The sequence below is a fragment of the Punica granatum genome, chromosome 4 (genome assembly GCF_007655135.1).
Source record: "Punica granatum isolate Tunisia-2019 chromosome 4, ASM765513v2, whole genome shotgun sequence".
Classification (NCBI taxonomy): Eukaryota; Viridiplantae; Streptophyta; class Magnoliopsida; order Myrtales; family Lythraceae; genus Punica; species Punica granatum.
The window spans coordinates 11,170,516-11,198,314 of NC_045130.1; the positions used below are offsets into that span (position 1 = coordinate 11,170,516).

A 27,799-nucleotide genomic window follows, 5' to 3' on the forward strand; every position below is an offset into this window, starting at 1 on the left:
ATTTACAAATGCGTTGCGCGTGAAATCTTCTTTAATAAGATTAAAATACATAATACTCGAGCAATATAATATATACTTGTAAAAGAATACAAGAATTAATAGGCAACAAGATGTTAATGAGTTTAAAATTAAGACAACTCTTTTAAAAAAAGAAATATATAATTACAAGTGAATTAATAGCATTCCATTTTAAATGAATTTGTGATCATTTCTAATCAGAAATCTATTATTACTTTCAATTATAAATAAAAAAAATAAAAAAAATTGTTATTAATATCTATGAGGATTTGTGATCTAAAAAACAAAAAAAATTGCCCTTTTAATTATTTCTATCATGAATTTTTTTAATTGCATGAAAAATTACAAATTATGAGTTTTATATCACTTCTTGCATGTCATCACTTTCCTTTCAATTTTATCGGATTTTTCTAACATGTCACTAACATCGCAAATATTGCCCATGGAAATCTATCAAGTGGACCGCATGGGTATTTAAATATTAAATTTAAAATAAAAATTATTAAAAGTAACTAATGATATTCACAAAAAATATTTCATGTAATTTAATAAAATAAATAAATAGATAAATAAATAATATTAATTTCAATGGAAACATATATATGTATATATATTGATAATAGTATTTACATATGTGTAACATAAAAAAGTATATACAAAATTAGCATACTAATGATAAATCATTATATCTAAGTATATGTATCAGTTTTTGTACAATTTAACGAGATTATCTCCATAATTTTTACTCTATTGAAGAAAAGTAAAACTGAAGTTAAGAATAAAAATAAAAAACTACTCAAATTTTAAACTCATTTCTCTCATCTCGCTCCTGCATCAATTTGCACGTGGTCATTTTTCACTCTACTTTTTACTTATTTCTCTTCAAACTCCACCATATCTCCATCTCAACCTAAATTATTTTTCTTTTCTTTCACTTAAAAAATTATTTTTTTCAAATTTATCACAATTTTTAAATTTTTTTTAATAATAGCACAACTATGTACAATTACAAATAGTATATAATGACAAAAATATAGAGGCAATGTTTTAAACCATGTTTTTTTTTCACATTATGCTAATTCTGGTGCAAAATCTAGTTATGAATAATAAAAATTCGATTAGTATGATTAAAATAGTAGAAATGATTTTTTAAAAATGAAATTAATGCAACTAAAAATAATTTATTTCATGGAAATATTTCCAATTGATATATTTTTCTTACTTGATCTTTCATTTCAATATAATATCCTAAAGAAAAAATAGAGAAGTAAATTCAAAATTTCAATAAAAGTTTACAAAATAAAATAATTAATAAAAATATTATTTTCACGAATAGTCTTGCATTGACGCCCATAACTTGAAATTCAGAAAAACTTGACCCAAATCAATCAAAAAAATTCCGAAAGTTAAAGACCTTCAGGTCAGGTTTAAGTTTTAAAGAAAGAAAATTGGAAGTTGATCAGACCCTATTTTATGTATATATAAATTTGTTTTAGTATTTCATATTATATATTGTAATTTATACTTAATAAATAAAATAAGAAAACAAACAATATAGTTTAGATCCCACCTAAGGTACAAGAATAAATTTAATCCCAATTGCAAGCTGATAAGTTGTATTGATAATCGATATTTGATTAACATTAAAAGCAACTTATCTCTCCTTTTTTACACGTATCATTGAGGAGCAAGAACAAAAATGTACTTAGAGCTTGTGAAGGGAGGACATTGACAGCATAAGGACTTTAAGCTAGTGCAACATTATTAGCAGGTGGTCGAGGCAGGCACTATAGTGGCAATGGATGGAACGATAGTCGATGTTTGTGGACATAAGGAAAAATAAATAGTATAAGAATAGGGAGAGAAGAAGAAATCTAATATAAGAGAAAACAAAATAAAATAAAAAAGAAATTAATGATATGGTATATCTTTTCTTTGAAACTCTTCTTCTCTTTCTTTCTTTTGTATTCTCCCAAATGCGTACATTTGTATCCATAGAATCCCATAAAAAAAAAATTGTTCGAGACTTTGAAATAAATTACAAATGGCTTAATGTCTTAAATAATTTTTTAAATAAATAATATAAATTTTGAAAAGTTCATCGAAAAACTGTTTGAATTTCTTTGGTATTTTTGATAAGAATTTATCACAAAATATATGTCAGTAACTCATTAGAAGTATCTATCTATAAAATAATTTTTAAAAAGTCTTAACAAAAATTTTGAAAATTTATCGATACAAATGTAAATAGAAAAGGAGAGAAAGGAACCGTGGGCGTTGAATGGAAAAGTTATTTCATATTTGAAACTTTTGTCATAGTGAATAATTATGGAAAAGAACATGTTAGGTAGTTTTTATTGTGAAAAAGTATGAAATGGTGCCTCGAATTCGAAAGGTCATGAGAAATAATAGGTATAAGTTAGTTTTTGAAACTTGAAAAAATAAAAAGATTATGGTAAAAGAAAGAGAATGCGGGGATTTTTTTTTTCAACGATTAGCAAAGTCAAAGAATAAGAATAATTAAAATGATAAGTAATTAAAAATCGAAAGAGAAAATAGAAAAATTATATATGTAAATTGGAAAGGGGAGAGAATCAAAATAATTCCCTTTCAAGTTCTATTTCTGTCAGAGGGCAATATGAATGTTCTATCATGTTCCACCAACACACTAAAAGGTTTATACAATATATTTGGTGTGGAAGTAGGCCAACATTTCTATTGGCAAATAGGAGGTTTTCAAGTCCACGGCCAAGTACTCATAATTTCTTGGGTTGTTATTGCTATCTTATTAGGTTCAGCTAGTATAGTTGTTCCGAATCCACAAACCATTCCAAATGCCGGTCAGAATTTCTTCAAATATGTGCTTGAATTCATTCAAGACGTTAGCAAAACCCATATTGGAGAAGAATAAATTGTTCGTTTGCAAATTTCCCGAAAAGATAATCATAGGTTCTTCTCTTCATCGGAACAATAGGGTCGTTATGCTCGTCACTAAACTTGTTGAAGAGACGAAATATAACCAAGGTATATCTTTTTAATCAGAGGTTGAATCAATCATTAGAAGAAGAATTTGGCCAAAAATTAGGATACATTCCGGGAAAATAAAAACCACATGCTCCACCGCTTGTGCGGGCCCCCGTCAATTCCTTTGAGTTTCATTCTTGCGAACGTACTCCCTAGGCGGGATAACGCGTTTGCCACAACACTGCACGGTTCGATACGCACAATGCCTAGTATCCATCGTTTACGGCTAGGACTGCTAGGGTATCTAATCCCGGAACTGTGAGCGTTAAATGGAGAAGTTATTTCCTATTTGATGCGTTCGTTAGAGTGAATAATTATGAGAAAAAACATACTAAGTAGTTTTAATAGTGAATAAGTATGAAAGGATACCCAGAAATCGAAAGGTCATGCGAAAGAATACGTATAAGTTAGCTTTTCTATTAAAATAAATGAAAGGATGCCATGTTATTGAAAAGATATGATGTTTAGTAATATTGGTATTATTTGAATAAATGCTAAAATAGTAATATTATTAATTTACTGAAGGCAAAAAGGAAAACATGTTGGGGAAATACTTTGGGATGTGTCTACTTTAGAAGAGATGTACAAAGTTTAACTCATCTGAGGCAATATGTGATAGAGCATGTGAGGCAACGAATGTTCAAAATGAGCGATGAATAGAGAGTCGAAAGTGTGTGAAAAAAAGGTCATACTAACAGAGCATACCAAAAGTGTGCAAGTAAAAGGTAGAAAAGAAATGTAGAAATTTACGAAGGATATGGATATTTTTTTGAACAAAACTTGAGGAAACAAGAAGTTTTGAAAATAATCACATGATTCATTGCCATGAGACAAAGAATGTATCAACATTTTGGGACAATAGACTTTGAAAATGAACCTATGGTGCAACGAAATTTTGAAATTATAAATTGATATGAGATAATAATAGAACAAACATCCTTGTGAAGGGCTAACTCGATTGAGAGATATATGAGGCAATACAACGTCAAAAAATGAGCAATAAATAGAAAGAGCTAGTGTGTATATATATATATATATATTGAAAATGTGCGACCAAAAGTCACGAACCGAAGAGGTACAAGAAAAAGTCAGGAGGGTATAGGAGAAGTTTTTGAATATTAAAAATTTAATAAACTTATCGTACTTTTATATATAGTATAGATTATATATAGCATAGAGATACCATAGTAGTTTATTCAATTTACTCATAAAAAAGAAAAAAAATCAATACTAGTCTAATATTTGTGTACTGCACGAACTTGCTTAACTTATTTATTTATTTATTATCTATTTACTAGGACGGGATCCCGCGTGATGTTACGTGTCTACAACATTTTTTTCAATTATAGTTAATTATATTGGTAATTAACATGCCGAAATGTTGTGTCTTGTGTCTTCATTGTAAACAAAAAGAGAAAGCAGAGACAAAAACAAAAAGATAATCCTAGTTGATGGGAGAAACCAAAGAGAAGACGGAAAATACTTTTGTTAATTGTATAGGGGTTATGACATGCTAATTTTGTTATTCTTTATGAGGATGTCCGAAGAAATTAAAAGGACGCAAAAGAGAAAGGAGACGTAATACAGTAGTATAGGTTCTTGCTTAGCCAAGAGATTATGGGTTCGCTCTCCTAATAGGACTTCTCGTATCTCTTTATATAACTTTCTATTTTCCTGTATTAAATCCATATGCCTTATTAAACTGAGAGACAAAGAAGGGTACAATAAGAAATTTTTTTTAAAAAAAACTAAAGTTTGTAGGAGAAACCATAAACATTAGAAAAGAGCAGGCCAAAACTTAAAAAAAGAAAAAAACGACATGTGTTATAATTTATTTATATGGATCCATTCTAAAACCATAAAAAAATTTTCAAAAAAAGAAAAACAAAAATGTGACTGCATGACATTTGTCCATTTTAAATAACAGTTTTAGATATATAAGACTTATTAGTGTAATATCTACCGGTTTATAATGTTAAAATAGATAACCAATAATAAATGGATATAGTGTAGTGACATATGTCCTATCCTCATAACTTATAGGCTCCAAGTTCAATTATCATAGTAGGATTAGCCATACTCTTTTATTTGATTTTCTATTTCTTTATATTAAGCTCATGGTTCTCCCTTATAATCGAAAAAATATGTTATCAGTTCTACATATAATTAATTCACCCAATTTTCTACTATAATTCATCAAACTTGCATGTAAATTACAAATATCGTTCTAATAAAATCAAAAGTGTCCAATAAAATTTTATTTATAGATTTTCTTTTGTTATATCACATGCTCTCTGGGTAAAATTATAATGGCTCGATAGTTGTAACAGTTCATTGTTGCTTACTTTTGATTGGATCAATATTGTAATTTTCAATCACATATTTCATTATCTTTAAAATATAACGTTTTTAAATTTTTAATAATAATATTTAATTTTCTAGACTTTTTCAATTGCATTAATTAAAATTCATTTGTTGCTTTGCAAGTTAATTTTAGTTATTATATGTATAAAAAAATATTATTAACAATTAAAAAAAATTCTTACTCCATGAAAGATGCATTTAGTGAGATCATCTAGTAACTTTAATCAAATATATTAAGAAAACAATGAAAAAACTGTTATATTTAGGTAAAATTCCCAAAAAAGATATATATTTTGGGATACCAGCTAGAAATGATAAGCAGTTGGCCGAAAAACTTTGAAAAGGTAAATGTGACAAAAATAAAGTTAAAGCGGTACTTGCATTATGAAGCAAAGAGATCAAATTAAACATCAACACAATTTTGCGAACTAGTAAGAAATTTATAGGATAAATTCATAATTATTTTATAGAGAATCATAATAGATTTTTTTTTTTTGCTAACCCGGGGTGGTCAAGCTTCGCATGACTAATGCCCGAGCTCCGTGAATCTCCGGCGTACGGAGCGAATAATCACGCTAAAAATGTTCTAGTGGCTCCAAGGAATTTCAAACCTGGTATCAAATGAATATATGAGCTTCTCATTAACCATTAGACCAAACCTCTTAGAGTAAAACCATAACAAATATTGTGAAAAGGTATTTCAATGCCTTTCCATGGTCTGACAAAATAATTTTTATCTTAAGTAGTTTCATCGAATTGCAAGAATTAGACTATTTGTAGTGGCCGCACATTTTTATTTTGGAAAAATATGCTCGCCAAGGCCACGTTCAAGTGTGAAGTGAATTCGAACTCACGAAGATGTGGACTATTCATAAAGCATACACACATCCAATCCATTTGTTGTACTAAGCCATATGGGTTCACTACCAACACATTGACATTTGTTTGAAAATTATAAATATATTTGGGTTAGCAAAGGGAAATTAAAAATTAAAGAGAAGCATACAAAGTTTTACTAGTGAGAATCGAGTTTAAATGGCTTCTAATCGAGCACATGTATTATTGCACGATACCTTCTGTGTCCAAAAATAAATATTTAAATCTGTGTGGACTAGTTAATGCAAATTTTCTTTTGGCTAGATTTTTTTTTCCTAACACTATATTAAAATATGAGCAGGTGCAATTTTGCCTTACCTAGGAACGTATAACATGCATGCGTTACAGAAGCTTAAAACAAAGGCAAAAACGAAAGATCATATCATAATAAATTACTATCATATGTACACATTTATTAATTCATACAATGATTTATGTAGCTATAAAAATAACTTTTATGATTTATATATCTTTGTTGTTTTAAGATAAGTAGGAAAATATATGGTAAGATAGGCCACTCCCAAATCAACTGTTATACGCCATATATATTTCAATCGTTCTTTTGTTTGTCTTAACTTAGAAGTCTATGAGATTTATTATTTTTTTGAAAATGCAAGAGGAACTTTAGAAGATCTTAGACGTTTTTTAATTTCAACATTAAACTCTAAAAAGGTCCTTCTGATAGAGAAAGTCTTATTGGTTTACTTTTAGTTATCCAACATAATCTGAGGATCCAATTTTTCTATTCTTTAAACGTTCATCCGTATATATATATCATCATTCTAATTTAATTTCAAGCTAGTTCATCTATATTTCGAAGGTCAAATTAATTCGTTTAATCTTAGGGAAGCCAATACTTTTTATTATCAATAATACGACTAGCAATTTTGTATCTATCTTAAAAAATTCTCTACGTATACTTATATTGTTTTTTGTTTCCCTGCAGGAATGTACACTTATGGGATTAGTTTCACGTATCATACTTCACATGTTTTTGATAATTCACATTATTTTAAGATGAAAGACTAGAAAAGCAAAAAATGTAGACCAGTAAGAAATTCATGAGAAAATTATAAAAGCAAAAAATGTAGACCATCCAATTGCTGCCCTGATCCAGCCCGTTGTCTATAGGTGGAACCATTTTATGGAAAGGACAAATCAAATCTTAGTTGTAGGTGGGCCTATAGGTCCGAGTGGTAGCGGTGCGATACTCAACGACTTAAGAGGGTCAATGTCAATCCGATCCTTCCATTTACTGGTTTGAGCTGCCCATTCCAAACAATATAAACATGTACAAATACATTTACCAGAGAAAGAGACGGATATAGCGGCACATGCTCTTATTTGAAACTTAGAAATTTCAAATTTGATCGTAGTGGGATTATTCCTTTATTAGGTTTTTCTTCCATTTCTTTATACCAAGATCACAGATCTTTCTCCTAATCGAAAATAGTTTTAAATTTATGAAATAAAATTAATTTTACCTCATTGTCAATTATCCCTATTCCTTCTCTCGTCCAAGTGCGAGAAGAGAAATCTACCTCATGATTATAGTCTCGGGCATGACAGTAGAAGCCCCATTGGTAGTAAGTTATTAAGCCCAGATTTTCAAATTTATGTAGCCCGTGTAGGAAAATGTCAAAATCACACCCATAGTCAAAGACTGATATCATTTGGTGCGACGTGCAATCTGATGACAAAAGTAAAACTCAGCAAGCTAAATAATTAATCGCGGGTTAGTAAATAAAGCGATTCCACCAACCGTGTGCTTCACGCACCATCAGCCGAGTAAATTATTAAGTTTTGCCCTTCCCTGTTCTCTCTACCCAAGTCCATTGTTCATCGTCTTCCTCATTTCCCGTGTATACAGTTCATCATCTTCCTTCTTCCCTCATCCCCGTCTTCCTCGAGCAACTCCCCAACCGCATCGAGATCATCCAGCTCGATGACTCCACCGGCGAGATTTGCCTCGACCCCGCCCTCTCCTTCGATCACCCTGCCCTCTCCTTCGACCACCCCTCCACCGACGAGATCCGCCCCGACCCCGTCCTCTCCTTCGACCGACTGCCCTCTCCTTTGACCACTCCCCACTGGCAAGATCCGCCTTAACCCCGCCCTCTCCTTTTACCACCCGCCCTCTCCTTCGATCACCCCTCCACTGCCGAGATCCACCCCGACCCCGCCCTCTCCTTCAAACACCCAGTACTCTGCTATGAAAAGTCGGTGGTGAAGCCAAAACCTCGAGTCGAGCGAAGGCAGAACAGCAATAGGAGAGGAAGATAAGTAGGAAGATCACATACACACTTGACCGGAGACACAGAGCAGTTAGTGGATCCTCCTTTTCGGTTGCAGAAGGGAGAGGAAGTGGAGAAGGGAAAGAGAGAGGGTGTGGTATATTTTCAATATATTAAAATTTTGGGTATTTTATTATTTTTTAAAAATCAAACGAAATCATACTTCGTTCCGATACTAAACTCCACATAATAACTACTAAAAAGGTACGAGTGATCTCCAACAAATATCGAACATAAAACCTTTCGGTTATCAGATAAAAGCGCGCGTCACTGCATTATATCATCTTTAATTCACAGATGAACTATTTAGGATCACAGAGGATCCGTATAGGCCGATGTGTTGATTCAGTCTGGGAAGGAGGGAGCAACCTTTTAAGTTTCCCGGTGTGTCTTTAAGTTGTGAAGCTAGCCATTGTTTGGACTCATGCGGCTAGACAGTCACTTCTTGATAGGGTAGTTCGTATTGGATTGGATTGGGTCTATCACTCGTAGGCCCATAGAAAATTAGAGAAAATCTTTAGGCCCCCTCAACACGGTCCAGCACCATCGAGCCGCACGCAAGGTACTGAGAAGCTTGACGGTCCATTTCCCTCAAGGAAAGGCCCCGCTGAGCCCTTCTCAAGAAGGACTCGGCAAGCCCCCTTTTTGTCCAAGAGAGCACGAGAAAGTTCGACGAGTCACTCCTCAGAAGAGGGAGCTCGATGAGCCCTTTTCCACCCAAGAAGGCTCGACAGGGTGACGACGAGCCCCTCCTCGGGAGAAAGGGGTCGATGAGCCCTTCCCGGGGAATAGGGTTCGATGAGCCCTTCCCGGGGAATAGGGCTCAATGAGCCCCAACACCACCCCCCTGGCAGCTCTCAAACAGATCGGGTGATCCTCGATAGGAATTGAACCCCCTTCTAGTAATATCAGAGGAGACAATTGTGGATCGCACCTGCGCCTTGATATCCGAATACAGAAGTGACGGTGGAGATTTTATCAGTTATATTCCCCAGGATATAAATAGCCAGGCTCATCATATTTTTGGTAAGTTCATTGTTCATGCTTTATTCCATTCTGTCCCTAAGCTCTCTTCCCGAGATAAATTCTAACTTGGGTGTCGAAGAGGCTTCCTCGGAAAAACTCCCAAGGCCCGACTGACCTCAATTCGTGCGGTTCAGGGTTATTGACAGTTAGGCTACATACACGAGAGTGAGAGGCGAATTGACATGCAACTCCTGCTTCAAGGAGGGAGAATTTCTATCAACTCGGATTTTAAGATTGTTTGTGGCGGGAGAAGGTTCAACTCGGATTCCTTTTACACATCACGTGGCGCCGTCTATGGGATCGTAGCCATATGCTCAACTTCCCAAGCCCCTCGTCTCTCGGGGGCTGTAATGAGGAAACCCCAATCCCACATTGGAGAGAGACAAGGGTCTTGGCCTTTATAAGAGCAAGATACTCCCATTTCTTCCAAAAGGCGCCTTTTAAGGGTAAAACCGTGTGAGTCGAGCCCAAATAGGACAATACCTCTTGACAAGCCTCTCTGTGACGTGGATCTTGGGCTGTATCCTCATCAATTTCTTGGCGAGCCTCTTCGTGGCGCGGATCTTGAGCTGTATCCTCATCCATTGATGGGTTTCCTCATCACAGCTGGACAATATTATGTGATTCAGAGCCATAAGTTTGTTGAATACACACACAGATATATGTGTGTGTATATATATATATATATTGTAAGTGTCATCGTCTGTTGCGGAAGCTGCACCTCATCCCGGGCGCTAAATTTGTTCTCGGATCATTCAGAGGGTTATCCTTTTTCTTAGGTTCGGTTAATTAGTGTGGACCATATTGTAAATTGATCCAATGGTAAATTTTACTTTGGAAATAATGAACTATGTTGTAAGTTTAATGTAATCTAATCATGTATTAATGCAATGAAATATCTCTACTGCTGAGTCTTATAAATGAAGAAAATCTCAAATTTACATCTTAGTAGACCGATCCAGTTCGAATTGAATCAATCGTGGCCTATTGAGCTTCTGAATACTATTGTATAAACCAAAAAAAAATATCCCTACAGCTGACCAAGAGAACATGAAATATCTCCCAAAGTGAATATCCTGGATTCTTTCCTTCCTTCCTTGCTAGTGCTTACAATTCTCGATTAATTGGTTAGCTGCCAAAGTACGATTGGGGAAGGACATATTCAGTTACATTCTCTTCGACAAAGAGAGATATTGGGCAGGTCGACGGTGATGGAGGCCTCAATCCTAGCCACTACCCCTACAAAGGAGATCGGTCACGAGCGTAGATGCCGCCGGTGACCTCCTCTATGGAGGTGGTATCCGGTGAATTCACCGGCAGTGCCTTCTCCCTCTTTGATTGAGAACCTTGGATTTTTTTTTTCTAATTTTCATTTTTCCTAAGATTTTAAATTTATGATAAAATATTGTCGCTGAAAAGTGAAAAGAAATTAAAGTATCGGATAATTATAATTTCGGTCCTTACAATTTTTACACAATCAAATACTTCCCATTTAACCAATTAAGTACTTATTCACTTAACCATTTAAAATTAAGTTTTATCAAACAATACGTAAGTCCCTTCCTATGTCATCCTGCATATAATTCAAAAGATCACCTTATTAACTGCAGGCACCTGTCGAATTTTCATGGGCATGTATTTAGAGGTACTACTGCAGAATCACTTCAGTAAGCTTGTATAGGATCATCATAAAGGAAAATAGAAAATATGGGGACGTGTGTGTGTATATACTTCCCTTTTCATGAAAAGAATCAACATCTAGCTGATAGTCCAACCGGCCAAGCCCCTTCCTACGGCTTATGTAGACAAATAATCAAATGTGAAGCATCTCGTCAATTTGTTTACATTCACTTTCTCCATTTCGACTTATCCATATGAATTTGTTAGGAAAAATCCACAGGGCTTACTTGAGACTCGCGCCCATCCGCAACCCAAAAGCTTAAGCCAATGGGTTGCTAGACCATTATCTCTTATAAACCTATGGATTTCCTCTCAATTTTTCCATGTGGGATTACTTCCATCACCCGCCCTCATCATTCTCCATATAGGAGAGAAACCGGCCCAACAATTCCCCCCCATTCTCGACTATATGGAGGACTTCGAGCCGGGTTTTTTACTTCCGAACTCGGATACCAATTGTTAGGCCCTTACCATTCTCCATATAGGAGACCCAAGAATTGGATCGACATCGAATGTGAGGCCGGAAGCATTGGGTGGGCCGTGCATTGTCTAATAATTTTCTAAAAGAATTATAGTTTTTCGTTTTTTCTTAAAAGATAATTTTCTACTAAAATATAAATATAAAATGATGCATGAGGTCATTTAGCCTTAAGGAGTGCAATAACTTCTTAAAAGGCTGTTTCACATGTATTGTCTGACTGAAGGACAATTATATAATTGTAAGGTCACCTCGCCTATCAAAAGGGGGGAAAAAAGAAGAAGAAGAAGAAATCCAAAATGGTAAGGTCGTTTATAAGAGTTAGTTTGGTTGTATAATGTATTGATCGTGTAAAAGAGAAGATGGTAACATTTATTATTTAAGTGGAGGGAAAATTGAAAAAAAAATTGAGAAACACCTTAAGAGAAGCCATACTTTTTTACATGGTATAATTTTATATATATATATATATATAAAGTTGAATATAAGTGCATTAAATAGTAGTGTGAGTGTAAATATATATACAATTATTCACAATAACCAAACTATATTATTATTATTATTATTATTATTATTATTATTATTATTATTTGAATTGTATTTCGAAAATATAAATCTATTATTTAATGTAATATATATTAATGTGAATTTTCTGTATATTATAGACCCTCACGTTATGCTTTATATGTGAAAGTCAACGTTTATTTTATACAATAATTTATAAAATTTAATGTTAAATAAACAAAAATAAATTTGAGATAAAAAAGGAGTGGAGTGGACGTACGGAGGAAGACAAAGAAGAGTAAAGAGAGAAGTGGGATAAAAAAAGAGTGAAAGAAACGTGGAGAGATATAATTCTTTTACCGAATTGGAGAGATTATTATTTTGAAAACAATAGACAAGTACCTTCCTTTTCCAGTACAATAGTAATATATGAATTAATCATAATTTCTTAAGATATTCGGATATAATTATTAGATTATATACTATACAAAAAAGAGAAATTATTTGTGAAATTTTTTAAATTTAACTGAGAACAATTACCTTTGAATTAGGTAAATATAATTTTATTTCTAGTAAAAATCATGTGCAACACACGGGTCAAAAAACCTAGTGTAGATATATTATGGTCTATCATTAATGACATTATCAGTGATCATGAAGATTGGACTATGTCTAACTTTTCTCATGATCAATGATAAAATGAAGCAGTCTTCCAAAGAAAGGTATTGCATTAAAGCAAACGTAGAAAGAAAAATAAAGATCCCACTTTATAAGTTGACCTAACTAATTTTATTTAATTAACAATCCGCAAGTAATATCATCCTAACTTAAAAAAAACTGATAAAAGGATTTGATTCATTATAATACTAATTTTAAAATGAAACCAGAAGGTTTTAGATGCGATTTTGATCAATTGAATATCATGTGCATATTAATATTTTCTTTTTTCTTTTTTTGGTAAAAAAATAAGACAGATCCCAAGAAAATAAATTGAGTTACACAAAAACGAAGCATGGAGACTCCAATAACCATCATTAGAAAGGAACAACCTTAATGCCTCCAAATGAAAATGGAAAATATGAAGCCCTTACGAAAGCTCAGATTCAAAGAATTCCACACAGATCGGTATACACGTATATTACCTTTTCAGAACGTGTGGACGACGTGAACCTCCCATTCCTTGGTCATAAGACTGCTGATAATTGAAGGAGCTGCATTCTCTTGACTTCTGGCTAATTAAATGAAGAACAAGAACCGAATCAACTTCTGCAATAATGCATCTATAACCAAGGGCTCAGGCAAACTCTAAACCTGACTTGATCCCCCATATAATTCAGCAACAACCGCTATGGCCATCCCAATGTTCTGAACAAATCTTTCGAACCATCTCGCGTCCTTATCTCTAAGTAAAACCACCTGACCTAGCAACACAAGGATTTCCTTGTGAAGCTCCATCCGCATTCAATTTTCTTTGCCCTAGTTAATATTTTCTAACTAGGTCAGGCCCACGAACAACTATTACAAATAGAATTACAAAATTACAAAAACCTTATCTGTATAAAGTAAAAGATCAAAAAGGCTTGTGGGTTATGATTATGCCATAAAAAGGGGTTCATACATCACAAGGATAAGTCTTCGACGTCGTCATGTCTGTCTGATTTATATCTAATTAATTAAGTATAGTGCTTACTGGAGAGAGGAATTTAGAATTTAAGATAGAGGCCGGTGACATGACTTCCGACTGGGAATACTTAAAAAATTCTAGCAAGCTTTTTAAAACTTTTTCCCAAAAACATTCTAAATAATGGCTTTCATTAAGGTTTCCTTTTAAAGGTTTAGGTCAAAAATAGTTTAACATAAGAAACAAACAAATAAATAATAAATATCTCCATATACTTATCATGCATGTGTGTTGCAGCTTGATAGTTTATGACGCTCTCTAAGTGTGTAAAATATTTCATATGTAATGGGTATATCACGTGACAATATCACAGACAAATGTAGTAATAAAAATTTGAAACTGAAACTTCACAAACATCCAACGAATAAAATTTAAAGTTCTCGACAAAGAACTCTCTAGAAATCATCAAGGTTTCAGAAATTGGATATTCAATTCCTGAAACATGTGCTGTTTAATATGAAACACCTTCAGAAGGCGCTTTGATACTCTAAGAGCGAGAATTTATTAGTTCATAGCTCATAGTTTACTCTAACTAGTCAAGTTTAGCTTTGAACTTATCAGTTTTACATTTTTTAGCTTTAGCGTTTAGAAGAATATATGTAGCTAGCTGCCTAGCTCTTTAATTCTATTCAACTATGTGTTACCTCACCTATATGTGGGGGTTAAGACAAAGCAATCTGTACGTAGAATTGCCAATTTTCCTTTGAAGGATAGCATATATGAACTCGTTATTACCTTTATAAATAATCTCAGTTTATTTACTGAAACTAATCATATTTGAACATGAGCCATGGTTACGACATGTTAAATAATTTGAGTAATAAAAGAACATCTTAATTGGTATATTTCTAACTTTTTTAAAAAAAAAAGCAGGGTTTAGGAAATGCAGTCTATATACTAGGTTTATTCCTTCGTTATTTATTTATTTATTTAATGCGCTTCTTCCATCTCCATTTTCATAATTTCTTATATAAATTTATAGTTGATTTTAGTACTATGATACCATTGTAAGTCAAACATACTAGCGTAATAAAATTATGGGGCAGTACAATAATATAGATATACCCCTATGACAATGCAAGATGCAGGGTGACCCACAGAGGAGTGGGAGGTGGTGACAACAATATAAAGAAGTACAACACGTTAGCTTAACATATATATATATATATATATATACACACACACTACCTATATATATGGAGAGGACAAAAGGACTTTCCATTGAAAAAGATAGAATATTGCACAATAGTGGGAAGAGCACCATGTAATATATTGCTGACTATATGTCTGGAAGTTCAACATCCCAACCCCCACTTTGTTTTCGGGTTCGAATTTATGTCTCAGGATAATTAGATTATCTTATATATTAGAGTTGTAATCCGTGCCTTACACGGACCTATTTTCTGTAATAACTAATCAGTACATTTTAAAATAAATTTACTTTGTTAGAATAGTAAAAATTTTCAATAATGACAAAGAATTTGAAATAATAATCCTAGGAATTCTAACATAGTTTTCAACTCCATGCATTACACAGGTTTCTTTACATAAAATAATTATTCATAATAATATTTAAAGATGAATTTATTTCTTATAAGAAATAAAAAATTTCAACAATTAATTTCTAATATGAGCAATAATTTCTAATAAATAATACTTTAGATTAATACTCAACGGTTTAGTAACGATTTTGCATCTGATTTTTATATATAAAGTGTATTGCATATCTATTTAATCGTTTGTATGTTACGCATAATCCTTATATATGTTAAGTTCAAATATGCAAACTTGATTTTGCAATTTTTTGATGTAAAATATTCTAATATTTCTGACATCATAAGTTAAATTTTATTTAAATTTTGTAGAATTAATACTTGCAATATAATTGTATTTAAAATTTTTTTTAATCATTATTTTTCCATGAAAATATGGTCAACAATTTTATAACTACTTAATTAGTTGAATATGCAGTGCATATTAATATAACACATAGATGAATTATAAATATTCACTTCAAACATACAAATATCATCTCCCACATTTTCCTCAATATATTTTTATGCAAAATTCTTAAATTTAGCGTTAAATTTCTACTCTTTTCAATATGGTCATATATTATATAATTTAGTACTTTGTGATGAATCATATAAATGCTTAATTGATTTTTTTTTAGTAAAAATGATTTGATATCCATTTTCACATTCATTTATTGGACTTTATTTATATATTATTTTTTAGTATAATTAGGACATTTATTCATAACAATTATTGCAAAATATGGCCAATTTACTAACTATCCGATACTCATTTTCACATTTATTTTCTTTACTATATATATAATAATTTTTGGGAATAGTTGCTCTATCTATTAATATTAATTATCGAAATATGTAGTCAAAACTATATATATTGAATAATAGTTTTGCAATCTATATAATATTTCATTATGAACAAAGATTTTCATTATTCCATTTAATATAATGTTTTGGTAAATTTTTTTAATGGAACCATTTGATATAATTTTCTTCGCCAAGAATGATTGCTTGTAATAAATAGGATTTGTTAATTACCACATGTCTTTCTTACTATTCATTTCCATTTTATATTACTATTCCAATTTATATTCTTCTTTTTTAGAGATTGCACCAAGAATAGCTATATTCTTCTTTTTTTTTCATTTTCTAAAATTAAAAAGTTATTTTTCTAATGTAAAATTAAACGTGAAATTAGTGAAATTTAAAAATATTTTGAGGAACATTTAATGGCTTTAAGTGAAGTTTAGATTGAGGTGCATTTATTGACATCGAGTAAATTTTACTAAAGTATAAATTTGTCAATTAATCGTATGTAAAGATTTTCAAATGTTTTCATATTAATATCAGATTGTATTTCTGAATAATGCGTAACAATTTTGGTCGATATTGCACAAAGATTTTTTTTTCTTATAACTAGTGGTATAATTTGGCCTGGTTAATTATCACAACTCACGTGTAGATCCTGCAAGCTCATGGAGCAAATCAGTCCAGCTTCTCAATCCTATTGCGTAAAGGTCTTTTAAATTTCAATGGAGATCATCTCATTTATCCTGGAAATAATGTGAGAATTGGTGGGGAACAAGTTCAGCTCATGGAGTCGGCCTGATTTCTGATATAACCATTTTATCTGTGTCACACTTGAATGGGATCCCAAGATCCTAAACACAATTCCAACATCTTTTCCTCAATTAACATGTGGACTTGTCATCGATTATTTTGGGGCCAACCAAATTAAACCCATCTAGATAGCATATAGTACGACTTTTTACCGGAAATTCGATTGTTTGTGCTCCCAAAATTAGGTTACAAGCAGACTCATCATCATTTAGATAGCATGGTCAATAGTCAAAAGAGCACAATAGAAGCTAGAAAATAGAAAATAAGAAGGTATTGGAAATATCACTAGCGAGAATCGAATTATGCGCCTGTTAGTTTTTTTTCGAGAACTATTATTTGCATTAACCAACTCTTTTTTTATTTCTAAAAATGTTGTTTTGTTTGGCTCAAAAAAACCACTCACTCTAAGAGAAAAGATCGATTTTCCTACGAAAAAAGAAAAAGAAAAAAAAAGATCGATTTATAAATTCTCTCACTGTGAATTGCTATGCGTACGATCAAAGCTCCTATTGTAATCTTTTTCTATGAAACATGGAGCATTTTAAACCTGTTGACAGAGACTAATTTTGACTCGAATATGGATTTGTGTCCATCTATGAGATGCTTTCCAGTGAGTTATGAATTCATGCGTTGCATGTTAAGCTTGCACGGTGTCAATATAGTTTGCCAACTCCACGTTATAACATGGCTTATCTCATGTGTATTTTGAATAAATAGATTTTGTGAATCCTAAATTCCTATTTGCAGATTTTACAAAATGACCACTAGGCTACCAAATTTACCCCAGGGAAGAAATGACAAGGCTACCTGCAAGAACAAAATGGGGACCAACCAAGTTTACCAGATTTTCGGGCAATGCAAGTCTGCAAGGAACCTTCTCTTTTTCCTTTTAAGGTTCTGACTGAGCACACTTGTCCATATACGGCCTACATCGACATTTCTAATAACTAGCTATCGTACGTATACACACTTTATTTATAAAGGTGATCCATGCATATAGCATACATCTTATGGAGATTGTCGTCCTTTCGATGCGAGTGGAGTTTCCAAGCATCGGCTCTATGCTATCATTAGCATTTGCGTATGATTTGTTAACTTGTCTCGCCACTCCATTTTCAGCATAATAAGTCTTATCTTTACGAAAACCTTCCTCAAAATTTTTGATGACCTCATTGAAGAGCACTGCTTGCACTATCACACCCTAAAAAAAATATCAAAAGCAATTGAACAGTTAGAAAATAAGTACTTCGAAATGAAATAAAGAAATTGATAACAATATGATGATATTATTCAAATGTCGAATGATAGCTATTCATGCACCTTAATTTTGTATATTTACATGCCGTTAATCTTGTACACATTAAGTTAAAAGAAAATTACTTCCATATAGTCCATGACATAATAATGATGGATAACATCAATTAATTACATCTATACAAACATAACATATTCGTATAGACATACCTCATTATCCATCATTATGATCTTTTGGATTATACCATTTCTTTTGGAATTGCTATATCCTTGTCTTTCTCCTTTTCGAAGTACTCGCACCTTGATATCCATTGTCTATCATATGGCCTTAGCAAAGAAATAGGAGTAAATGGTTCGCGGTCAACCTCTTCTAGTTTTTCGGCACATGTTAGAGAAAAAGTCAGTTGCTTTAAAAAAATTTTTTAAAAAAGTAACGATCTTTGATCAGGACGTACTATTCATTGATTGCTTTAAAATTTCTTGTTTATAATAATAGATTACGTTTGGTTACCATTAATTTTTTACTGAGGACAGATTTAAAAGAGAAAGTATACCGCTCTTTGGTTGCTTCAGATCATAGTCTATGAGACTTTGGTGCTTGCTCCGCAACAGTTTGAGAAGCTCATGGACCTGTCACTTTCGCCTACGAATTTCATGTTTAGCAATATTAATTAAATGATAGAGAGGTATTACAATATTGGTCGAGATTCGCACAAACTGTACAAAAAAATTTAAATAACACATGGCGTTATATTGTATTGTTTATAAAAAAAAATTAAAGAAAGATGGACGAACCTTGAGCAATGCTAAACAAATGAATGAAAGACAGTCTTATAACTAAATACAGTGGCCAAAAAATCATATACCTGCCGTTTTTCATATACCTTGATGTTTTTCTTGACAACGACAATTTCTCTGTGTTGCTTAAAGCATGGGTGACGTGTTAGATGATTTCCTCCTCTCTTTTCGACACTCAGTGTCCTCTGGTGTTGGCTCTGATTTAACTGATGAAGCCATGGTCGTCGCATGCTCTGACTTTGATCTTGTAATGGGCCTATCCCTCTTTCGAACTGGCATGTTATTTATGCCAATTGAGGACAACATCTTTTCGTTACTCTAAGTCGAATTGCTGAGTCCATAATCATCATCATTCAAATTGGCTTTTTTGCTTCAACGTCCAGACCCTCCTCCACCATTTCCTTAAAATTGTGATAACTATATTACAATATAATGAAATTTAAAGCCATGAAACGAAATAGATGCAACCAATATAGTTTAGATCATATAATTTTAAATTTTACGTCAATAAATTCATGTTTAGGCAAAAAAGATGCAGGTGAAAAGAATTCATGATCTTCATTTTACCTAATGATAATGTTGTGGATCTGTCAGCCGAAGGGACTTCAGTTTGATGACTCCGAGGATCTTTTCCATCATCTATTCGGTCTGAAATTGGTAAGACCGTCATCTTCCTCTTTATTAAATGACTGATAACAGCTTGGTCCTCTGCATCCTCATCTACATGTAAGGATACAATAGAGAGAAGTCATTGGTAATCCTCTTATTGGGTTGGTATTTTAGTATGTAATGTTAAAGTATTTGACAAGTGCAAACTCATACCTTACAGTATATATCTTCTTCCTTCTAAAAGAACTTCACACTTTGCAGGAGGGGCCGACACTTGTAGATCACTGTTGGAGATTTGAGATGGCTGTCGCATACCAAAATGGAACGAAATTTGGTGAAGAGATTGTTCTTCTAGATAGATGCAGAAGAAGATGAAACCCAAAGGGTTGCGTCAGTTTTTCAGAAACAAAACGTGTCCTTTGACGAAAGGTCTTCCTTTTTACCGGAAAGGAAATCATTTTTTTTTTTTAACATCCCAAATTTTTAGTAGATTAAAATATTTTATAGTCCTTTTAGAACATTACGGTAAAATTATTTAGAGGTAGAATCCTGAACCTTACGGTATAATACACGTCCATGTTCTATTTTGACATTTGAGTGAGTTTTGTTCCTTGATTATAGTATAATATTTTTAATTTGATTAAGATAAGTGTTCGCTTTGCTTTCCATGTGTCAAGCCTTTGCTAAGCTTAATCACTTTTGCTTTTATTCCACCGCCTTACCCACTGCTTTAAATTGCAATTCTCCACCTCGGCCATTTTTCATTCCATTTGCTAATGAGAGAGGGACAGAGAGATTGAATGGCCGAGAGAGAAAATGGAGAAATATTATGGAAAAATAGGAAATGATCAGTTTTCGAGGTTTTGATGTTTGGTGGACTTATCAAGGTGAGTAACGTATTCTTAAATTAGTATTTTTATCGTGATTGTAATGAATTTATTAGAACTGCATTGTTACGGATCATGCTTGTATTTTTATATAATCGATTATGATATTTGGAAATGAGAAGTGAAGTATTGAGTTATGTAAATGAGATTGATGAGAGTTGATGAGTCATGTGGCACCCTAAGTCAGTTGTAAGTCGAGCAGTAGAAAAGGGCTGCCTGGAGTAGAGAGGCTGCCAGTGTGGAGCTGTTACTGCGGTCGGGAGCTGAGAATGGGCACAGGGACGATCTGAATTCTAAATGTCTCAACGATATTTTTATGATATTACCGAACCCGTACTATGATCCGACTAGTTTAGGTTGTGGTTATTCACTGAGCGTCAAGCTCATCCCCCAAATATATTCTCTTGATTGTTTTAAAGTCAAAATGGCGGTAGATTCGTAGAATTTTATTGGGATTTTTACTCGTTCAATCGAATTTGTAATTATCGAAATATTCTTAATTTGTATGAAAATTCATTTGTATTTATCGATTTTTATAGTATAAAATTTTTCGGATTTAACATTTTTTGAGAGGTTGGTCTCCAAATATGTCGTCTCTGAACGCATATGTATCTTTTTATTTCTTTCCTTCCTCAAAAAAAAAAAGAGAGCATATATTCGTACTCTCCAAGATTTTTATCTTTCTAACAGATTTTCTTAACTGTTTTGTTTCCGGATATTTATCTATGAGGAATTTGATCCGATTCTCTATATTTTATAATTACTGTTACGAAGATATATATGGCGATCATTTTTTTTTCAGTAGTAGGGATCTCTATTATTTTGGTCAATTGATAGATTAAACAAATGTTAGCTATGTTTTTTTATGCTGAAGTAAATTGAACGTAGAATGTGACGCTCAAACAAGATTAATAGTTTAATCTCAACGAGATACTTGTGAGCGAATTGTATATAGAAAATTCGTCACTAATTTTTTGCAGGGGACCGTGTATATATACTGATAATAGAATAGCAGATATTGAATACACATATTACACTATGTGAGTGATAATCAGTCATCATTTATCAAGAAAAAAAAAGAAGAAAAAACAGAAAGTTAATCAATATAATTAATATAGGATATGACAAAAGTTATTAATCCCTTCATGTAGTGTAGCCAATAAATGAAAGGGTACAAATTTGTGAGACTACGCAATGCCTACTGCATATCCTGACCGACTATGATAGTCAGCCAATTACAATTGTATCAAATGCATGAAATAAAATATATAGGTAAACTTACAAGGCTGCAAAGAGAGATTAAATACGTATATTGGAATGAACAAGCTTGTGGTATTCGTGAATCTAAAAGTCCAAATTGAATACAAAATCGTAAAAGTGCAAGGGGTTAATTATACTTAAGGAAAATTGATCACAAAAAAAAAAGGTCAACTGAGAATTAATTGAATTATATAATTATGACATCAGTAGGAGTGTGAGATGATACAATAATTTTGGCAGGCACTTAAATTTTTAAGGTTCACATCTCTTTCTCTGCCCTTCTCCTACCTTTAACTGAAAACGACTGCTAGCAACCTGTGGTCTACCTGCCTTTCTATTTCCTCATAATTATTATAATATTAATGTTTTTTTTAGAGGCTATTAATTGTTATTATAAATTTCAATTTTTCACTTAAGAGGGTAATGTGTCTATAAAATTTCAATTATAAAGAAGGTTCTTGAGTTTAATACAATAAAATAAAAATGTTAATAACTAATAAATGAACATAAATAATTCCACTACGAGAATTGAATTTGAAATTTTTTAGTTTGCGTTTGGTTTTCGAGTTGGATAAGTAATTCAACTCAACTTGATTTTGTTTAATGATTGTAAATGTTAACAAATATGTTAATGTATGAGAATATATATATGTGTGTGTATATATAGATGTTAAAGTAGATAGAGAATTTATTATTAAAAAATTAATTATAAAAAGAAGATGAAAATTTTATTATTAAAAAATTGATTAAAAAATAATTAAAAAATATGAGTGAAAAATTATTATTAAATAGCATAAAAAAATAAAAAGAATAATAATTATATTGTTAAATTTGAAGAAGAATAGGATTGAGTAAAAATATAATTTGAAAACAAGCCAGCCTTAATTACTAGACGAGATTGCCTGCTAATGTGTTGTATTCTCTTTCTATAAAATTTTCATTGGCCAATTATATATATATACATATATGTATATATATATATATATGTATTTGTATATATATAACTTGATGGGATCTGTAAACACTGACCCGGAACCACCACTACTACTCCCTCTTCTTCTCATAGCAAGACTCTCTCTCTCTCTCTCTCTCTCATCTCCTCCTCCTCCTCCAACATATATATCATCTTCTCGATCTGTTTCCCTCAATCCAAGCTTTCATAAATGGTGGATCTCCAAATAGTCTGCTCCATGTGTGGCGATGTTGGTTTTCCGGACAAGCTCTTCCAATGCAACAAGTGCCATAGTCGATTTCAGCACTCGTATGTTGATTCTCTCCCTCAATCTTTAGTTTCATTTTCCAAGTGTCTAGTCTAATAATATTTACATCAGCATTTATACACATGCCCATGAATCTTTATGCAGATCAACCATCATCCGAAACCCATATCTCTTTAACATGTAATTCACATCCGTGTAAATATGATAACACACGCATATATAAATGTTTGTTTGTGTACGCGAATGTACGTGTGCCGTTGTCCTAGTCAAGCTTGATAGCAACCTTTAACAGAAATTCACTGCTGTCGTCACATGTACCATTAGTAACACGCTGTCGTGATATTTCATTGAAATATCATGATTATATATCATCATACAATTCTGAATTCTTTTTTCTTTTCTATAAAACTCGGTGCCGGGAGAAATGAGTTGCCCTACGTACTCTGCTTACTGTAGGTATTGTAGCAACTATTATAGTGAATCATCAGATCCGATCGAACGGTGCGACTGGTGCCAAAGCGAGGAGAGGTCTCGCTCAAGGCATGGCAGCTCCTCAAAGAAAACCGCCATGGGTGTAGCGAGATCGGAGTATTCAGGTGATAAGATCAAGCAAAACGACCTAGAGGAAACACCCGAGAAGGGGAAGAGCCCGAGCAAGACGCCTTCTCCACGGCAAGCTACCCGAAGGTACAAGCTTCTCAAGGATGTCATGTGTTGATTAGAGAACATATGGTAGTCAACTGATATAAGCGAGAATGGTTGCGTACGGTACAGGGAAGATCCAAATTGTAAGTTTGCCTCACCAATTCTCTCTCTCTCTCTCTCTCTTTCATATTATCTTTTTTTTTTCCTCCTTATTTTCGTTTTATATTTCTCCTTTTTAATGATGAAGTGTGCGTCATGGGAGGCTTTTTTCCCAAGTTGTTGATAAAATAATAATAATGTAACTGATTATAGAGATTTTACGTTTCTTTAAGTTCTTAATTATGTCTCTCCGTAAATCTTAAACCAGAGAAATTAATTGGCTTAAAATCAGATGACGTTGTTAATTAAATTTAGGGTCGGTTCAACCAAAGAAACTAACATAAAAGTGTCCATCAAGGAACGAAATGGATCGATGATATTCCATCGATGGTCACTCCTAACCAAACCCTCAAGCAACAGGTTTTGCAAAAAAATAAATATTTCTTAACATTTTATGTTTGAGTTTCCTGAAACTCGAATCTATTAATTAATTATCTTAATAAAATTGTAATGGTATCTATTAAAAAATGGTAAGGCATGAAAATCTAATATACCTAGTTTTTTAAGATAGGACCTTTATCCCAATATATGTCACAGCAAGGTCTCTTGACAAGAGAATTGAATGTACTTGATTAGCTGTTGTCACAAATTATTCATAGTCCTAAAAGCTATACGTACTTTTAGGACTATGAATTCTTTACGACGAAAAGCCAACCAAGTGCATTCAATTCTCTCCTTAGGGGCCTAGCTGTGATATTTGTTAGGACAAATATCCCATTAGGAAAAGGAAAAAAAAAAGTACGTACTTTTTCACCGAAGAAGAGGGCTATGCGTACTTCCCTTTTTATAGATTCGCATATTGGAGTCTCTCACTGTAGCTAAGCTAGCTAGCCTTCCCCTTCTATTTTCCTCTCGAGAGCATGTACAGCGGAACCATGAGTCTTTTCCGATTTCTGAATTTCTTTTCGGTTTCAAATGAAGTCGATGGGTCTAAAGGAATACGAAAATCTTTTTTTCAAGCTTGTTCTCTGTACAAACAAAAATCTATTAGATTCAAAATTTCTCCATTATTCTAAGATAATTTTTGCCTCGTACGTATTTTACTGTACCATAACGTGACACTAGCTTTACTGACGAAGTAATTGAATTGGATTCAACTGGGAGAGATCTTCAACTTCCAAGTGTGAATTCAGCTTCAGTATCCAGAGACAGAGAGGCTCATGAAGAGATAGGGGGGAGAGATATTTGAGTGGTGGGAAACAGGACAAGTGGGGGTTGTTTTCTGTCCATTCTTTGAGAAGTCAATACGCACTTTGATATAATGCAATTGATTGTGTAGAAAAAACGTTTTTTTTCATTACAAAAGCCATGGTTAATACAAGAAAATTCAACAGAAGGTAAAATAAAGGGCAGAGCCTCAGAGATAGTATCCTGATCAGAACCGAATTTAAAATATTTCAGTTGTTAATTGGGAGTGTGTCACTGCTGTACACTTCATTCTCAAATTAAATACTTATATATGTGTACTGTGGAATCCCCCTAGCATTATGATACTGTATTTTCGAAAGTACACAAAGTTGATAAGGTCCCTTCTACGGTTTTCTCCTTTGGCCATATATGACAAACCAACAAAACCCCTTCTGTGCTCTGATGTTGGGCAAAGGCTTTCAGTCGACTAAGGCAAACCACATCTCTCTCAGTTCACTATGTCATCTCTATCGGTCGTTAAGAAGCCGAAACACAAGTAATTAAAGTTTCTTATTATCGATTATAATTGAAAAAGAACTAGTTTGCTGATAATTAGCTTAATAGGCATGACCGCTAGAATGATAAACACTTTTCACGTGCATCAGCCAACAATTGACTCATCTAGGGCAACTTGACATTATAAGTGCATGCACCATCCTAATTTGTTCTTTTTCTTTAGCTGGGAATTGTATTGCCTGAATAAGATCCCTTCTCTTTTGTTTTTCAATATTTGATGTTTGGTCATTAAAAAGAGGTCCGGGCCAGTACATATATTCGTGCAATGATGTCGATATTTTCATTTAAGACAGGCTGCGAGTTATAATAATTCAATGTTTTCCTTGAATGTCCAATTTTTGGTTTATGCCTTTGTTTTATCAACTAGGCTATCTAAGTATAGTAGTATAAATTTATGAGGTGAAATGTGAGAGCTCCTCATGAACTAAGAACGAAAGGACGAAATCAAAATAATATAGGGACATATATTAAATAAGAATGCAATAAAGGGGGTTTAAAGCAGTGATCTCGCTTTCGACCGATAAGGACATACTAAATAAAACTGAACAAATATCATTCTAAAATCGAGTATATAGCAATCAAAATTGGAGCAGAACCTGCAAAGGTTTTAGGATTCCTCGATTCCCTCTGCGGGAATTATTGATCTTGTTCTGTTTTATGGGTAGTCATGATTCTGAAGTTCAGCGGCAAATTTATAAGATCATGGTTTCACAATTAGCCGGACTTTATTCTGGAAATCCCCTTTGTTTGTTACTTATTCAACGAGGTTTGTACAAGCAATGAACCCCCCAAATTCTACATTTAATCTCACGAAAGTTAAACATTTATAGCAGAAGAAAACTTTTAAAGGGAAATAGTAGAATTAATCCCAATCGATCTCTACTTAGTGCAGCAGATCAGGGTATTAACATGAAGAATGTAATACTGGTCATGCTCAGCCCATTCATTAGCGCCAAGGGGAGCAATCTCTTCAAAATCCACTACAATCTCTTTCCATTCACTAGACCTCACATCGCACACAAACATTTGTGTCCTGGTACGTGACCGGCGGCGCATGACCAACTTGTTGTCTCCATCCAGAGTAGCTATGGGTTGCATGCTTCTCACAGAAAAATGAATATAAGGATCAAGAAGACTGATTACCCGATGCCTGGTCCATACAAGAGTAGCAAAGCCATTTAGCACCCAAACCTCCATGATGTCTGGGGTCGGGTGGCACGTCTGGTAGAATACTCCACTTAATGCAAGTCTATACCCGCAGCGCGACCCCGTATTGGGATAAGGCTCTAGAAAATGAGCTACAACATCGAACTCCACGGTTGCGATATCAAGAGAAAGTAAGCTGACTTCTCGACGTCTTTCTTCTGGGTTGTACTTTGCAGTCTGCCAATGCAATTTGTCGTTCACACAAAGGCTTGCCTTAATGTACCAACGTGAATTAGCTCAAGCGGCTCGGTGCATGTTTCCCTTAAGCAAGACCTCGGATTCGAGTCTTGTAAATAGAAAAAATTCACTCTAGAAGAGTTTTATCTCTTAATAGGCTAACCTAGCTCAATTAAATTAGTCGGAGCCCAATTGGGCTTTTGGATACTAAGGTGTACACCGAAAAAAAAAAAAAACAAAACAAACAAACAAACAAAAACCTTGCTTTAATGTTCCACAGAAAAGAAAGATCCGAAGTTGGAGGAAAGTGGAGCCCCTTCCATGAGGCTCGGTTCTCTTCCTGTTTATGCAACTCAAAATCACAGACATGGAAATCTATATTGCTTGGAGTGGCATTCAACCTGAAGATTTTCTATATATCGGTCGAAGAACTATGTACTATCTTCCACTGCCATTCTCCCATGAGATGTTCCCCATAAAAATATTTCCTGAAAGGTAGTAGCTTGTAGGATCTTGTTATCGGATTGCAGATGAGAAGCAAAAGAGTATCCCCGGTGGAGAAATAAAACCCGAGGACAGCAGCAAGTATCACACCATCTCAAGAATTGAGTACCTTAATATTCAATTCAAAGAACTTTTGCATGCCATACCTGTGAATGAGGTAGTGAACTAAACGTTCTTGCAGGCTACGGCTCTGAACGCTCTCATCTTTGCCGTTAAACTCAGAGTTTAGGTACGAGATGTCATAACCCTTACCAAAAAAGAACTGGGATGCCTCGCTGA

At 33.3% G+C, this 27,799-nt stretch overlaps 1 protein-coding gene across 1 annotated transcript; it reads left to right on the forward strand.

The window, feature by feature from the left end:
- The first annotated feature begins 22,906 nt into the window (after positions 1–22,906).
- On the forward strand, positions 22,907–24,109 carry LOC116202624. Its single transcript, XM_031534221.1, has 2 exons — positions 22,907–23,166; positions 23,582–24,109. Exons 1-2 carry the CDS (start codon positions 23,069–23,071, stop codon positions 23,841–23,843), a joined length of 360 nt encoding a protein of 119 aa, XP_031390081.1. The 5' UTR covers positions 22,907–23,068; the 3' UTR covers positions 23,844–24,109.
- Positions 24,110–27,799: the final 3,690 nt, after the last annotated feature.

What these genes read in the sequence shown, in the direction of transcription:
- LOC116202624 (XM_031534221.1), top strand. Translation starts at nt 23,069, where the DNA reads ATGGTGGATCTCCAAATAGTCTGCTCCATGTGTGGCGATGTTGGTTTT. An exon ending in CATAGTCGATTTCAGCACTC is followed by an intron (nt 23,167 to 23,581) that starts GTATGTTGATTC and finishes TGCTTACTGTAG; the next exon opens with GTATTGTAGCAACTATTATA.